This window comes from Pleurodeles waltl, chromosome 5 (genome assembly GCF_031143425.1).
Source record: "Pleurodeles waltl isolate 20211129_DDA chromosome 5, aPleWal1.hap1.20221129, whole genome shotgun sequence".
Lineage (NCBI taxonomy): Eukaryota > Metazoa > Chordata > Amphibia > Caudata > Salamandridae > Pleurodeles > Pleurodeles waltl.
Window position 1 is genome coordinate 105,665,246 of NC_090444.1, and position 17,015 is coordinate 105,682,260.

Here is a 17,015-nt window from a genome sequence, read left to right on the forward strand (position 1 = left end):
TTTAATACATGTACAGCCACTTTTAAGCCCTTTAGCGGAACGCTTAATTTGTAAATAATCACGCGCCAGTGCCTAAAGCTTTCCTTTGCAACGCACAGCATTTGCAGTTTAATGTGACTACTACAGCACCATTATTATAAAACCATCTCCAGCATTTTTAATACAGGGAGTGCAGAATTATTAGGCAAATGAGTATTTTGACCACATCATCCTCTTTATGCATGTTGTCTTACTCCAAGCTGTATAGGCTCGAAAGCCTACTACCAATTAAGCATATTAGGTGATGTGCATCTCTGTAATGAGAAGGGGTGTGGTCTAATGACATCAACACCCTATATCAGGTGTGCATAATTATTAGGCAACTTCCTTTCCTTTGGCAAAATGGGTCAAAAGAAGGACTTGACAGGCTCCGAAAAGTCAAAAATAGTGAGATATCTTGCAGAGGGATGCAGCACTCTTAAAATTGCAAAACCTCTGAAGCGTGATCATCGAACAATCAAGCGTTTCATTCAAAATAGTCAACAGGGTCGCAAGAAGCGTGTGGAAAAACCAAGGCGCAAAATAACTGCCCATGAACTGAGAAAAGTCAAGCGTGCAGCTGCCACGATGCCACTTGCCACCAGTTTGGCCATATTTCAGAGCTGCAACATCACTGGAGTGCCCAAAAGCACAAGGTGTGCAATACTCAGAGACATGGCCAAGGTAAGAAAGGCTGAAAGACGGCCACCACTGAACAAGACACACAAGCTGAAACGTCAAGACTGGGCCAATAAATATCTCAAGACTGATTTTTCAAAGGTTTTATGGACTGATGAAATGAGAGTGAGTCTTGATGGGCCAGATGGATGGGCCCGTGGCTGGATTGGTAAAGGGCAGAGAGCTCCAGTCCGACTCAGACGCCAGCAAGGTGGAGGTGGAGTACTGGTTTGGGCTGGTATCATCAAAGATGAGCTTGTGGGGCCTTTTCGGGTTGAGGATGGAGTCAAGCTCAACTCCCAGTCCTACTGCCAGTTCCTGGAAGACACCTTCTTCAAGCAGTGGTACAGGAAGAAGTCTGCATCCTTCAAGAAAAACATGATTTTCATGCAGGACAATGCTCCATCACACGCGTCCAAGTACTCCACAGCGTGGCTGGCAAGAAAGGGTATAAAAGAAGGAAATCTAATGACATGGCCTCCTTGTTCACCTGATCTGAACCCCATTGAGAACCTGTGGTCCATCATCAAATGTGAGATTTACAAGGAGGGAAAACAGTACACCTCTCTGAACAGTGTCTGGGAGGCTGTGGTTGCTGCTGCACGCAATGTTGATGGTGAACAGATCAAAACACTGACAGAATCCATGGATGGCAGGCTTTTGAGTGTCCTTGCAAAGAAAGGTGGCTATATTGGTCACTGATTTCTTTTTGTTTTGTTTTTGAATGTCAGAAATGTATATTTGTGAATGTTGAGATGTTATATTGGTTTCACTGGTAATAATAAATAATTGAAATGGGTATATATTTTTTTTGTTAAGTTGCCTAATAATTATGCACAGTAATAGTCACCTGCACACACAGATATCCCCCTAACATAGCTAAAACTAAAAACAAACTAAAAACTACTTCCAAAAATATTCAGCTTTGATATTAATGAGTTTTTTGGGTTCATTGAGAACATGGTTGTTGTTCAATAATAAAATTAATCCTCAAAAATACAACTTGCCTAATAATTCTGCACTCCCTGTATATGTGCAGCCATGTTTAAGCCTTTTATCTCACTTTTGCAGTGCTTAATTTGTAATCATGTGCCGGTGCCTAAAGCTTTCCTTTGCAAAGTGTGGCTTTTGCAGTTCAATGTGAATACTGAGGCACCATTGTTTTAAAGCCACCTTGGGCATTTTTAATATATGTGCAGCCACTTTTAACACCTTTAGCTTGCAGTGCTTAGTTTGTAAACATCCAAGTGCTGGTGCCTAAGGCTTTCCTGTGCAACTCGTGGTTGCTACAGTTCAATGTGAATACCGAGGCAGCATTATTCTAAAGCTATCTCTACATTTGTAATATATGTACAGCCACTTTTAACCCCTGTAGCGCAGTGCTGATTTGTAAATAATCACATGCCGGTGCCTAAAGCGTTCCTTTGTGCGGCTGTTGCAGTTCAATGTAAATACAAAGGCACCATTACTCCAAAGCCATCTCAGGCATTTTTATTATGTGTACAGCCACTTTTAAGCCTTTGGACGGAGTGCTTAATTTGTAAATAATCACATGCTGGTGTCTAAAGCTTTCCTTTCCTTTACAATGCGTAGCTTTTGCAGTTCAATGTGACTACTGAGGCACCATATTCTAAAGCCACCTCGTGCATTTTTAATATATGTACAGCCACTTTTAACCCCTTTAGCTCGCAGTGTTTATTGTGTAAACAACCAAGTGCTGGTGCCTAAATCTCTCTTGTGCAACTTGCTGTTGCTACAGTTCAATGTGAATACTGAGGAAGTGTTGTTCCTAAGCCATCTGAGGTATTTTTAATATATGTCAGCCACTTTTAACGCCTTTAGCTCGGTGCTTAATTTGTAAATAATCACGTGCCGGTGCCTAAAGCTTCCCTTTGCAACGCGCGTCTGTTGCAGTTCAATGCGAATACTAATACTAAGGGATCAGTATTCTAAAGCCATCTCAGGCATTTTTAATATATGTACACCCACTATTAACCCCTTTAGCTCAATCTTGCAGTGCCTAATTTAAAAATAATCATGTGCAGGTGCCTAAAGCTTTCCTGTACAACACTGCTGCTGCAGTTCAATGTGAATATTGAAGCAGCATTATTCTAAACCCATCTCAGGCATTTTTAATATATGTACAGCCACATCTCACCCCTTTAGCGCAGTGCTTAATTTGTAAATAATCACGTGGCAGTGCCTAAAGCTTTCCTTTCCAATGCGCGGCTGTTGCAGTTAATTTTGAATATTAAGGCACTATGATTCTAAAGCCATCCCAGCCATTTTTAATATATGTACAGCCACTTTTATACCCTTTAGCTCGCAGTGCTTAATTTGTAAACAATCATGTACCGGTGCCTAAAGCTTTCCTTTGCAAAGCGCAGCTGCTGCAGTTCAATGTGAATACTGAGAAAGCATTATTCTGAAGCCATCTCAGGAATTTTTAATATATGTACAACCACTTTTAACCCCTTTAAAGCAGTGCTTAATTTGTAAAAAATCAAGTGGCGCTGCCTAAAGCTTTCCTTTCCAATGCGCTGCTGTTGCAGTTCAATGTGAGTAGTGAGGCACCATGATTCTAAAGCCATCTCAGCCATTTTTCATATATATGTACAGCCACTTTAACCCCTTTAGATCACTCTTGCAGTGCTTAATTTGTAAATAATCACATGCCGGTGGCTAAAGCTTTTCTTTGCAATGCACGTCTGTTACAGCTCAATGTGGATACTAACGCACCATTATTCTAAAGCCATCTTGGGCATTTTTATATATGTAAAGCCACTTTTAACACCTTTAGCTCATTCAAAGCTTAAATTTGTAAATAATCAAGTGCAGGTGCCTAAAGCTTTCCTTTCCAACACGCAGCTGTTACAGTTCACTGTGAATACTGAGGCACCATTATTATAAAGCCATCTCAGGCATTTTTAATATATGTACAATCACGTTTAACCTCGTTAGCTTGCAGTGCTTAATTCATAGTTGCAGTCTAATGACAAAAGTTTATTTCTGAAAAAGGTTTTTATTGGGTTTATATGACAATTAATCTCTCCTTATTGCAATTATGACCACGATTCAGGCCAACTTAACATCCTTATTACACTCTGACTGTTTGAACACTCTTGATATGTTTGGGCGACCCTTTTAGTTTACTTCTATTGTTACTATTCTGTGGGTGTTTTGTGTCTTTTTTGGTGAGCATTGTGTTTGCCAGTTAGCAACTCTGATGGTGGGGTGGTGAAAGTGGTATTCTTTTTGAATAAGCATGGCAGATTTAAATTAGGATGCAAAATGGCAACTGTTTCATCTTTTGCTTGACTGCACCAGAACTAAAAATTAAAGAAACCATACAGAAAGGAAATCGCGATGCACAGAGAACAGGAACATTTAGGAATAGGGTTGAAGCTTTGTGATGTAGGAATCTCAAACCCAAAGATTCCTGTTTCAGGCATATGTGGCCATCCCTCTCCTTTTCTCTAAGACGGCAGCATTGTACCTTCATTGAACAAAGCATTGTTTACAAAACATTTAGATTAGTTCATGAGTGGAAATGTACACTGGTGGTGGTAGGGGTCGACCTTGCGTGTTTTTAATGCACATCGCCTTGTTTTCAGAGTCCACCTGTGGCGAGAACCTCGCTATGGCAACCAGGATGTTTTTGACGTGGGATGCCTGTATTCAGCTGTGGTTCGACGAGTACAAGGATTTCAAGTACGGCACTGGTGCAATACGAACCGGGGCGCAGGTTCTACATTACACCCAGGTATACAAACATTCCCAGCTTTACTTATTTCTCTTATGGACTAACATTGACCTGTTCTTTATTCAAAAATAAATGTAAGCTAAATTGTCTGAAAATAAAAGGCCTAAGAACACAGCTAATAATAGCACTAAGGCCCTCATCCGCCGCCCGCCAATATTGTCCCGCCAGCAGGCTGCCAATGCGGCCTGAAATCCGCCGGCCGTGATTTGACATCCCCGCTGGGCTGAGGGGCGGAAACAGAGTTTCCGCCTGCCGGCCTAGCAGGGGGTACGGCAATAACATTGCAGCCGGCTCCTAATGGAGCCGGCGGCAATGTGGCGTGCAGCGGGTGCAGCAGCACTCGTCGCACAATCCACTGCCCATAATTCGGGCAGTGGATTGCACAATGGGGCTTTCCATGTGGTCCCTGCACTGCCCATGCCAAGTGCATGGGCAGTGCAGGGGCCCCCAGGGGCCCCTTGAGTCACCCATTCCGCCAGCCATTCCATGGCGGTATTTACCGCCATGGAACGGCTGGCGGATGGGGACTCGTAATCCCCAGGGCAGGGCTTAGTGCAGAGCTGCCCTGGCGGATTACAACTGCCGGGACCGCCATGGCAGTAGCCTGGCGGTCCCCGCGGTATGACCGTGGCGAGACCGCCACAGTCATAATGCGGGCTTTAGTACCGCCAGCCTGTTGGCAGTACTACCGCCACTTTTGTCCTGCCGGTCAAAGACCGCCAGGGTTGTAATGAGGGCCTATATTCTTTATTTCTTTAAAAGCACACAATAATACATTATAAAAACAGATATATTAGGGTTTGAGGAGCAAAGTTTCAGAACTTGTGTAGAACTTTGGTTGTGTCAGTGCATGTTATTCTGTGACAATACACCATTGACGGAGTGACGTTTCCGGTTCATTAAATGCTAAATCGAGAACCATTCCAAGCTATTCTATGGAAAATGTGCATTTGTAAACAGTCCAATAAAAAGGGTACAAAAGACTTGGCGTGTCAGAGTTAATATTCATTTTGAATAGATGCTTGCATGTCAAATCAGAGATTGGTTAATTTAATACATGATGAACACTGACATACAGCACCAGATTGTCAAATCTGTAGTCACCTGTATGAAGCAGCCTGCTTTGATTATAACGACTACACTGCGACATCTAGTATAGCCCTATAGTCAGCTGTAGCAGGCTATAATGGCCTTCTCGAGCGTGAAAGGCCCCAGCCGAGGGCAAGGGCCTCTAACAAGGGAGCGGGCCTTTAATTGCCAGTATAACCCACCTACAAAGAGTTAGAAGGCTATTGGAACATTCCGCCACTAGAGGGCAGAGTGTTCTAATAAATAAAACAAAGGCCTCATGGAGCACGAGGGGATTCAAACCCTCTTGGGTTCATGAGGCCTTTGTTCACAGCAACAGATGGGAATGAAAACATTGGAGAGTTGGAGCTACCGGCCATTAGAAGCCTGGAGCATAATATTGTCTTCAGTGGAGCTCCCAACACTCCAATGTTCCAATTAGAACAAGCATACTCATCACCTAGAAGCAAATGTGTACCCATCACCCAGCCACCACGTTACTACCAGGTGCTAGTCAGAGCTTCAAGGAGCTATTCCTAATGACAGTCAACTCACTGCATATTAAATACTAAGCTGAATGCCAGGAAAACCATTAAATATGTGAATAAACATTAAAATACTAGATACATATTTATTGTGGATATCCTGGTTCGGGAGGGGGCAGAAGGGTCATTATTCCCTAGGCCTGTGCTTCAGGGCCTGCACTCGTACTGCAAAGTGTATTTATAGATTTTAACCCATAGTTGCCCTAGATATTAATGACAGACTGACTAACACAGATAATACCACTAGATGGCGCCAGAAGCTGCATGTGCTGTCACTGTCCCAGTAGGACATTTTTAAGTCAGGCGTTTGAAAAGACCTTTTGATTTTACTAAAACGATATGAATAATATACATTCAGCCCCTTTTCAGCCAGTCCTCTTCATCCATTGGTCTGCTGTTATGTCATTTACTTTTTTCTTCTATCTGTTAAAGCGTACAGCGTTGGGTAATGGGTTAGCGCAATTCAGCCACTGACTAACTTCTCTGTGAGTGACGGCATTCTTTAACAGGGAGCACATCTGCACACAAAGTAGCACCATTCCATGCCAGAGACGACTATGGCAATAAGTGCTATTTGAGACAAAATATATTTTTACCTTTTGCTGTTTTTTTAAAATGGTGAGGGCCCGGCAGCTTCCCCAACACTAAAGTTTGTAAAAACTATGACAAAACAAAACAAGTATTGTCAAAGCCAAAAGGCAGGCACCCAACACCAGACTTGCTGGCTCTGTCAATACTTGTTTTATTTTAGGTCCAGTGTTAGACAAGACCTTTGATTTTAATAAAACTATATGTATAATAATATGCTTACCTAAATGGGATTTCATCCAATCCACTTTGTCCACTGGTCTGTTACTGTGTCATTTACATTTTGCTTCTGCCCATTACAGCTAAGGGGCAATGGTCCACCACGCTTCAGTGACTGGCTAGCTTTACTGTGAGTGATGATATTCTGCCATTCAAAAGGAGCACATCTACACACAAAGTAGTTAGCTTACGTCCAAAGAACTACTGTGCAAAAAAAAAAAGAAAAAGCCAAACAAGCATTGACAAAATCAAAAGGCTAGCACTCAGTGCCAGACCTATTGACTTTGCCAATGCTTGTTTTATTTTAGGTCTAATGTTAGCCAAGACATTTTAATTTTACTCCAATTATGTGAGTAATATGCTTTCTTAGAGGGGCTTTCATCCAGTCCTCTTCTTTGTTGTGTCATTTACATTTTTCTTTCCCCACTGCATCATACGGCATAAAGCAATGGTTCAGCCCACGTCATCCATTGGCTAGCTTAACTTAGTGATGGTATTTTGACCTTTCACAAGGAGCACATCCACACACAAAGTATTTGTTCTAAGTCCAGGGACTACTATGGCAATGAGTGCTTTTTAAAACTGAAAAATAGTCTTGCTTCTAGCCATTTTTTTTTAGCTTGATCGAGATTTGCCAACTTAACAATACGGTTTTGCAAAATACATGACGAAACTAAGCAAGCATTGACAAAGATGAAAATGGCCAATGCCAGGCATATTGGCTTTGCAAATACTTGGTTAGTGAGAACTGGCATTAGCCAAGAACATTTGAATTTAGTAAAATCATATATATTCTGCACTTACATACAGAGACTTTAGGTTAGCCCCCTTCATCCATTGGTCTGTTGTGCCCTTCACAATTTTCTTCTGCCCACTATGGCGTGCAGCATGAAGCCAAGGGTCATCTACTTCTATTGGCTAACTTCACAATGAATTAAAGTATTGTGTTCCTTCCCAACTAGCACATTCAAACACAAAGTAGTTCTCTTAAGAGCCTGGGGTTATTATGGAAAAGTGTACTTTGGGAGGGCAACAATATTTTAGCTTTTTGATTCTTTTTGCTTTTATATTGGTTAGGGCCTGGCAGTTCCTCAAAAATAAAGTGTATCAAAAAGCAAAAATCCAAAAGGCTGGCAGCCCACACCAAACCTATTGGGTTTGCCAATGCTTGTTTCAAAGTTTGAATCCGGTCCTCATCTTATGAAGGGGCCCACTCAGATTGTTTACCTGGTCCAAGCAGTAGTTTCCCGCAGACAAACCTTCCCACCATGAAAGCTTGTGACAGATGCACAACAAGTTACACCATGATCAATGTCATTAATTAACCTTTTTCTTTAGCAGAGATTTGCGAGACACACAGATCCTCTATGCCATATTGTTATATTCATAGAAAGATTGTGGAAAAGCCAGGCACCCTCTGGTGTGCTTTCAGGCTCAGCTTTCCACAACTAACTGGCAGATGGACACCTAAACAGCTTGGTAAAAAGCATAAATCTTCGGTAGGCAGAGTGCACTCGGAAAGATAAACTCAGTTAAGTTTAAGAATGCTTTATTGTAAAGATTTAACAAGAAGGCACAATATATTGTAACAAGGCTAATATTTAGAACGGAATTACAATGAAGTGGTACACAATATAATATAAATTAGTAGCAGGTGAATCTTTCTTCCTAGTCTATGTAGCAATAAAGAAAAGCAAATAGAAAGGTACCTTAACAATATCGCATTATATCTGTGTAGTCAATCTTTTCATATTGAAGACAGCAATTTTGTATTTCAACCACCATGATCAGTTCTTTAAGCTTCATTGAATTGTCAACTGGTTGTACTATGATCTATTGCAGTGGTTCCCAACCTGTGGTCCGGGGACCCCTGGGGGTCCGCGAAGCCTTCTCAGGGGGTCCGCGAGAGCCTAGAAAATTAAAAAATATTAACAAATATTGACAAATTAGGTTCCCAGCTTCCAGTAATGACTCAGGCGGGGGTCCCCGGACTGCCATGAAGATTCAGTGGGGGTCCCTAGGTTCCATTAATGTTAAAGTGGGGGTCCACAGAAATCAAAAGGTTGGGAACCGCTGATCTATTGTATTACGTTTGATACTTGCTAATAATAGACACGGGTAAGGTTGTTTTTACTTATCTATTTTGTTAATTAATTTATTCTACTAATTCTCTATTCTTCTTTTAAATTTCTTCTTTTTCCTTTTACGGTCTTCTCTTCATCTTCGTCTGATTCTTTTCTACCTTTATATTTCTTCTTTTCTAAATCAACAAAATTTTAAAGAAAACAAAAAGATAAACTCAGTTAAGATGCATTTAAAACTGAAGAGTTAATCACGTGTGATCAGCATGGCCTACAAAAATACAGGGGGTCATTCCGACCCTGGCGGTCATAGACCGCCAGGGCCGGGGACCGCGGATGCACCGCCAACAGGCTGGCGGTGCATCCAGGCCAATTCTGACCGCGGCGGTAAAGCCGCGGTCAGAAAAGGGAAACCGGTGGTTTCCCGTCGGTTTTCCCCTGGCCTGAGGAATCCTCCATGGCGGCGCTGCAGGCACCGCCGCCATGGGGATTCCGACCCCCTTCCCGCCAGCCTGGTTCTGGCGGTTTTGACCGCCAGAACCTTGCTGGCGGGAACGGGTGTCGTGGGGCCCCTGGGGGCCCCTGCAGTGCCTATGCCAATGGCATGGGCACTGCAGGGGCCCCCTAACAGGGCCCCACAAAGATTTTCAGTGTCTGCATAGCAGACACTGAAAATCGCGACGGGTGCAACTGCACCCGTCGCACCCTTTCCACTCTGCCGGCTCCATTCGGAGCCGGCATCCTCGTGGAAGGGGGTTTCCCGCTGGGCGGGCGGGCGGCCTTCTAGCGGTCGCCCGCCGGCCCAGCGGGAAACTCAGAATTACCGCGGCGGTCTTTTGACCGCGCTGCGGTATTCTGTCGGGGGAACTTTGGCGGGCGGCCTACGCCGCCCGCCGAAGTCAGAATGACCCCCACAGTCTTTTAAATGTAAATTTAAAAGTGCATGTCCTCAGTTTCACAGAGTAATAGTGTTATAATGAGGCGTGCTGATGCTCTCCCATAAAAAGTATTGCACCCTTGCTGAGAAGGGCTGGAACTATGGGGGTTATTACAACTTTGGAGGAGGTGTTAATCCGTCCCAAAAGTGACGGTAAAGTGACGGATATACCACCGGCCGTATTACGAGTTCCATAGGATATAATGGAAGAACTACTTCTTTATGCATTTTTTATTAAATCTCCAAGCCGAGACCTTGACCTTCTTTAATCTAAACTTTGCTATAGATACTAAAATCCATCCTCTGGCTAATCTGGTTGTTTAATTGAATTAGACACGTTTGGGAAGTTATAGGAGATGGACATAGAAAATAGACTGGATTTGAGGGATGGGTGACATCCAGGGGGCCCATAGGCCAAGGAGATGTGTGTCCTGGACCCCAGCATGTAATGTGCAATTTGTTAGTGCATACACCTCCAATACACCTCCAATCTAATGAGATGCACAAAATCACCTCATTTTCAATTTGCACAATTAATTTATTTAGGGCGCACTGTAGTTGTATGAATAAAACCTGGGTGGCCAGGTGTTTCAGGTTTCAGTTAGTGTGAGCTGTATCACGGACACAGAAAGTAAAGGAAAAGCATCTTACCAGATTTTATTCAGGAGTAAGCAGTGTGGGATAGTTGTATCCAGAAGGAAACAGTAATTGTTCAACATGTGAAAGTCTCCATGTAGGGCACCATTTCTGTGGCAAGGGTGTGCACCTGAGCAGTTCCTTATGTTGCGATTTAGTTCCATCCATTCAGTACACTCCATTTTTTTTTTTGGATCACCCAGTTTTGGACTTTTTACTGTGGGTGAGTCTCACTACAGGTGTCTCACCCATGGTAGTCACATGGCAAATGGCAAATGGACTGTGCATGTTTACTGCCATTGTCGGCTTTTAAAGATAAGGCTGCTGCAATGCAGCTAGGGTAAGGGGCACTAGGCTGTTGCACATGAACCCATGTGCACACACGTGTGTACACGTGTGCAGGCTGCGTGTGGGAGACTACTGTTGTGGGTAGCCTGGTAACTGTGCCCAGGTAGCCTCATGCAAAGAGGACTCTGCAGGATTAGGTATTGACCTGCGATAGGACTTATAATTTTAGTGTACACTGATGAAGAAAGTCACTGTTATTTACTGTTTTGTCTGTAGTGCCACTTTAATTATACATATTGAGTGAAAACTGCCTTAGAGCACAGTTTTGCTTACTTTTGGCCTACAAAGTCCAGCGACATATCAAAATGGGGTGGAAAATTGTGAGAAAACCACATATGTGAGCTCTAAGAGAATATCTGTACAACCCATGGGTAATCCAGGATTGTCATATTTCTCTAGCTCAGCACAGGATCAGAACCCAGAATTGTTGTCACCATGCTGTGCCAAGTTAGTTACATTTCTTTCCATCAGCTGGAACAAAGGCCTCCCCACACTAAAGGGATAATTAACAATGCTTCCCTTAGTTCCTGAGCAGAAAGGAGTGGGGCTAAAAAACGAACTATGGGCCAGATGTAGCAAACTTCCAAATTGCGACTTGCAATTTGCGAGTCCCAGCGACTCGCAAATTGCAACTCGCAATTTGGAATGCAGTACGGTGTCTCAGACACCGACTGCGACTCGCTATGGGGTCGCAATGACCCACCTCATGAATATTCGGCCCCATAGCGAGTATAGGCACTCGCAAACATGGAGGCCTGCTGTCGTCAGCAGACCTCCATGTTCGTGACTGCTTTCAATAAAGCATTTTTTTTTTTTTTAAGTGTAGCCCGTTTTCCTTAAAGGAAAACGAGCTGCAATTAAAAAAAAAAAAAAACCTTTAGTTTCGGTATTTTTTCAGGGCAGGGAGTGGTCCCTTGGACCACTCCCTGCCCTGAAAAAATATTTTTGGGTCCATTCACAAAGTGGAAGGGGTCCCATGGGGACCCCTTCCAATTTGCGAGTGGGTTACCATCCACTTGAAGTGGATGGTAACTGCGACTCCATTTGCGACCGCGTACGCGGTCGCAAATGGAATTGCATCCCACTGCGAGTCGCAAATAGGAAGGGAACACCCCTTCCTATTTGCGAGTCGGAAATGCATTTTGCGAGTCGGTTCCGACTCGCAAAATGCATTTCTGCATAGGAAACTCCGGTTTGCGACTCGCAAACGGTAATTTTTGCCGTTTGCGAGTCGCAAACTGTTTCCTACATCTGGCCCTATATTTCTTAATTACTTGCCACACTACAGAAGGGCAGCCCAGGCCCACTGATCGAAGGAGGACGCCTAGACGACTGGAGCCAACACAGAAGGGAGCTATTCTTTGAACGTTTGGTGGGAAAGGCCGTGGTAGTGTTGTCAGCAAGTTCGGAGCGGAGACTCTAGGAGCAGATGTGACCAGTGACTCCTAGATTATGCCATTTTGAATTGTCCCAGCATGTTGTGCAGGAGGGTCGGAACAGGGGTGGAGAGGTGATGTAACACCTGTTATAAATTGAGTTTCTGGTTGACAGGGGTATTCACCCTGTCTAGGCAGGAACCACAGTCCTAGTCAGGGTAAGTCAGACACACACTAAAAGTTAACCTGTGTTCACCCTATGGTAGCTTGGCACAGAACAGTCAGGCTTAACTTAAGAGGCAATGTGTAAAGTATTTGTGCAACAGTAAAACAGTGAAAACACTACACAAGAAGACACCACACCTGGTTGGAAGAATAGAGCTTACTTCTATGAGTCAAACAAGACCAAAATGAGAAACAAATTAATAAGTAGAAGTCAAGATACTAATTTTACACAATAAAGTGCAATTAAAGCATAAAGTGCCAACTGGGGATATCTGATCACACTAGACCATGATGGAGCATGGGTTGGATACAGTCCCAGGTAAGTCCCGCTGAAACTTTACCTTTTCAAGTAGAGACAAGAGTCCCCCTCGCAGGGAAGAAGTTTTCCTAGTTCAAGGAGAGCGTCACAGTTGGTAGTCACGAGTGCAAGGAGTCAGCTGGGCATCACAGAAGGGTTGACTGGAGCCTCGCGATTGCTAGCGGTGATGCTGGCTGTGCGAAAAGACAAACTTGCAGCAGCTTGTGCATATTCTACGTGGGAGCAGTGCGGTTCCTGTGCAAGGGGGCACTTTTGCAGTCACGAGGAGCCAAAAAGCTTTATTTCAGGAGCCACAAAATCACTTTTAAGGTCCCAGGACTGGAGAGGCGCCCCTTGAGGGTCAGAAGCTGGTTGGAGATGGGTCGAGTAGCTGTAGTTGGAATGTTGGAAGTCTTTTGTGTCCCTGGCAATTCAGAAAACAGGTGGCAAGCCAGCAAGCCCTTGGAGCCACTTTGTTTCTGGGATAGAGAGATGCAGGTCCAGTCCTTTTCACTCTCAGGCAGGAGGGCAGCAGACAGTAGGTCCGTTCAGCAAAGCAGGAGTCTGCAGAGTAACAGCTCAGCAGAGTGGCAGTGCTTGTAGTGGCACAGCAGCCCTTCTTCCTGGCACAGTATCCATAGGTCCAGAAGTGTACTTAGTTGGTGGTGTTAGAGGTCCTGTACTTATAACCAGTTGTGTCTTTGAAGTAGGGGTGTGAGACAACAGGGCTGATTGCAGAGGCCCCCTGACTTTTTGCCCCCATTTTCACTTTTTGCTGGTGTTTTCCTGACTCTAATGGTGCCCTGGGTACTGATAACCAGTCCCAGGGCCTGTGCGCTGTATAAAATGAGTATGCAAATTCGGCTAATTATAATTGGCTAAGTCAACCTATGTATTAGTCCCTAGTATATGGTGGGGCATGTAGGTTTAGGGACCCCAACATAGGTGGTGCCCCTAATAGGTGCACTTCTGAGGTGCCCAGTGTCATTTTAAAGGCAGGTCTGCCTTGCTGGAAAATTCGACTTTGGGATTAAAAGTAGTTCTAAAGACTTAAACTACCTTATTTTTCTATCTAAGTCACCCCTAAGAGGGTCCCTGTGTGCCCCTACGGCTAGGTGTTATGTAACTATAAGCAGGGACCTTATAAAAATAGTTTTATAAGCCCCGGTTAGGTAAAACAGCCAAATTAGTTTTTCCCTCATTGTAGTGAATGGCCTCCATATGCTGGAATGGGGAGATTTTATTTTAATTTCTAAAGTCCCCTTAAGTATCAGATATGTTAAGTGTGGTATCAAATACATTTGTATAATAAATCCCACAACTTCCAGTTGACTGCCTTGCTGGATCCCTGACCTGCACCTGGACACTGCGCTCTGGAGGACTGCACCAGCTGCACACTTGGGCCTCACCACAAGAAGGACTTTTCCTGGATTCAACTGGTTCAAGGAGGGACTCCTTGTTTGCTGCAGGTGAAAAATTGCTATCCAGAGTATTTGCCGTTTCGCATGTAAGTGTCATCCCCTGCCACCCATCCTGCTCAGGATGGCACGTCAGGAAGTTGATGGCTTATCAGTCACATCTAAGTTCCCTTTGTGTGTGGCTTGCCAGAGTAAATGCGCATGCCCAGCTGTCAGCCCACAACAGATGTGCATTGGAGAGAGGCAGTAGGCACAAAATGACTAAAGTGAGAAAATGCCAGATTTCTAAAAATTGCATTTTCAGAACTGCAATTTAAACTCTGACATCACCATAAGTTGTGATTTTAAATTGTAAGTTCAGAGACACCAAACTTGACAAACATCTCTTCCCGATTGGGAATTACACTTATAAGATAGTAAGGTAATCCAAATGTTACCCTAGGACAGAGATAGGCCTTGCAGTAGTGAAAAACGAGTTTGGGAGTTTTTCACTACCAGGGCATGTAAAACTTAAAAGTACACGTACTTCCTTTAGAATGCGTTGCACCCTGCCCTGTGGGTCATGTAGCGCCTACCCTAGGAGTGACTTATATGTATTAAAAGGGAAGTTTTAGGCCTGTTAAGAGGTTTATTTTGCCAGGTTGACATGGCAGTGTAAAACTGCACACACAGGCTTTGCAATGGAAGGCCTGAGAAATGGCAAGAGGGTTTCTTAAGAGGGTGGCACAATCAGTGCTGCAGGCCCACTAGTAGCATTTAATTTACAGGCATTGGGCACCAGCAGTGCACTTTACCAGGGACTTATAAGTAAATTAAATAACCCATTATCATCATGGTTTTCCTAAAACCAACAAAAACGGGGTCAGAAAATGAAGGGAGGCAGGCAAAAAGTTGCGGGAAAACCATAAGGCTGTCATGTCTAACCGCACCCTAGGACTGCCAGGGGTGCCTGGCTTCTAGAACTTCCTGCCCCCACTTAATTAAGTCAAAAGTCTTGCACAGGGGGAGAATCTTTCTTGGTTGGAGTTTTTGTGCTCTTCGCTGCTGGACCCTGGAGCAGTTGGGGAAAAGATCTGTCCTTCTTTGCCCAAGAACAAAGACCAGGAGGGCAGCTGATGCAGGGAGCCAGTGGAACCAGCTCCCTGCAAGGTACATCACTTCGTAGGCAAAGATGCCTGCTAGAGATTGTCACCAGGAGTAAAACCTGTCCAAGATCATCCAAATCAGCCCAATGGGACCTAAGTTATGGCCTTTCATAGATTAGCAACCTTTTCCAAGATTCAGAGCACATGGGGCTCCTCCACACCAACATTCACTTACCCCTGGCCTGTTCCAGCACCTGAGGGTCTGTGCAAAGAATAACAATGTATTTGCACCTAGGAAGGTTTGTGCATGGGTCCCCCTCACAGGCTCATTCCAACCCTCAGGGGCCCCATCTCACCAGGAGTTGATGCAGGGAGTGGGAGTCAAGCCCCAGGGCTGGGACTCTGGCCCCTGTAAGAGGAGAAGTGCAAAGGGAGTGCCTCTGCACTCTGAATAGTGGTGGGTCTGCCCCGCTCCCTGTGTCCATGTCTTTGGGGAGCAGGTGGCCACCACTGATGAAGAAATCCCTGCCTGCAGGGGAGGATAGAGCTGCTGGGTCCCGCGCCAACAGTAGGGAGGCTGCCGCATGGGAAACGGTGAGGAAGCCAGGGATGAACAATCTGGGCTGCCCCCAACATTGGGAGCAGATGGAGTGCTCAGTGGAACCTGGCATCCCCCAATACCCAAAACAAAAAACAAAAGAAAAGATTACGTGACTTTCCTAGCACAGCGGGACAGCAGCTCATAAAATATTCACTGCTCCTAGATGGACACCCTATAATGCCCTATGGATCCTGCCCATTTGAATATTTTTCTTGCCTTGTGGTGGAGACAGGTGGACAGAGGCACCATCAACAAAATTAAAAAAGTATTGTGACCTCCTCAAGTAATCAAGGAAAAACTAGCCCTACGTTGTTGACATCAAGGAATCCTTGAACCTCTGGAATTTTTCATATATTTTTTTTAAAAATACTCCCAACGCTAAACCTTTTGTTCTTCATCTGCAACTGCATTTCCTTGTGGTCTGGAAGTGTATAAGCAAGATATAGACCCATGAAGTCAGCGCCTTCAACGGGGTGGTTTTATAGTTGTGTTTTATGTATCCTGGAAGTAGTTCCATTGAGAGGCTGATTTTGTATTTGCATTTTGTGTGACTTGAAAGTATATATATAAAAAACACACAAACCCATATTATGTTGATTTTAAAATGTTTTATTAAAATAATAATGCTGACAGTGATTACTGGTCAAGGTTGAAATGCTTTATTGGTATCAACAAGTGCATTTCCACCTGGTCATTATTGAAGTACAAAAATTATGATGTTTTTGACATGATGTTTTTTGTTTGGAAATATGATGACTCTGTAGGGGTGCAAATATGATTTCACCGTCATCTAATGTATTTTTAATCTGACTTATGTAAATATTTGTGAATTAATGTGTAGTATTTAGTAGGGTGTGTGAAATAAATGTACCTTTCCTTTTTCTAAAGAAAAAAAGCACTGACTGGACAATCATTTACTGATTCTTACTACTGTGTGTCAGCGAATGATGATTACTAGCCCACATCACCTCTGCTGAGTAAACCTTGGACTGTTTTGCTGCACTACATTGAGAGAATCAAGTGCTACAACAGGGTGCTTGGTTCCCAGTAAGGGGAACTTTGTGGACCTATTATTACTTGCACAGGCCTCACATCCTGCACAACTAATAGCCCAATTTCCTACACCCTACC

The 17,015-nt window shown here is 43.9% G+C and overlaps 1 protein-coding gene across 1 annotated transcript in view; it reads left to right on the plus strand.

The window, feature by feature from the left end:
• Positions 1–17,015, plus strand: part of LOC138295429 (cysteine-rich venom protein-like) — a 148,235-nt gene that overhangs the window by 100,318 nt on the left and 30,902 nt on the right. The window contains exon 5 of the mRNA XM_069233726.1: positions 4,311–4,459. Coding sequence (XP_069089827.1) covers positions 4,311–4,459 — 149 coding nt within the window. The remainder of the gene's footprint in view (positions 1–4,310; positions 4,460–17,015) is intronic.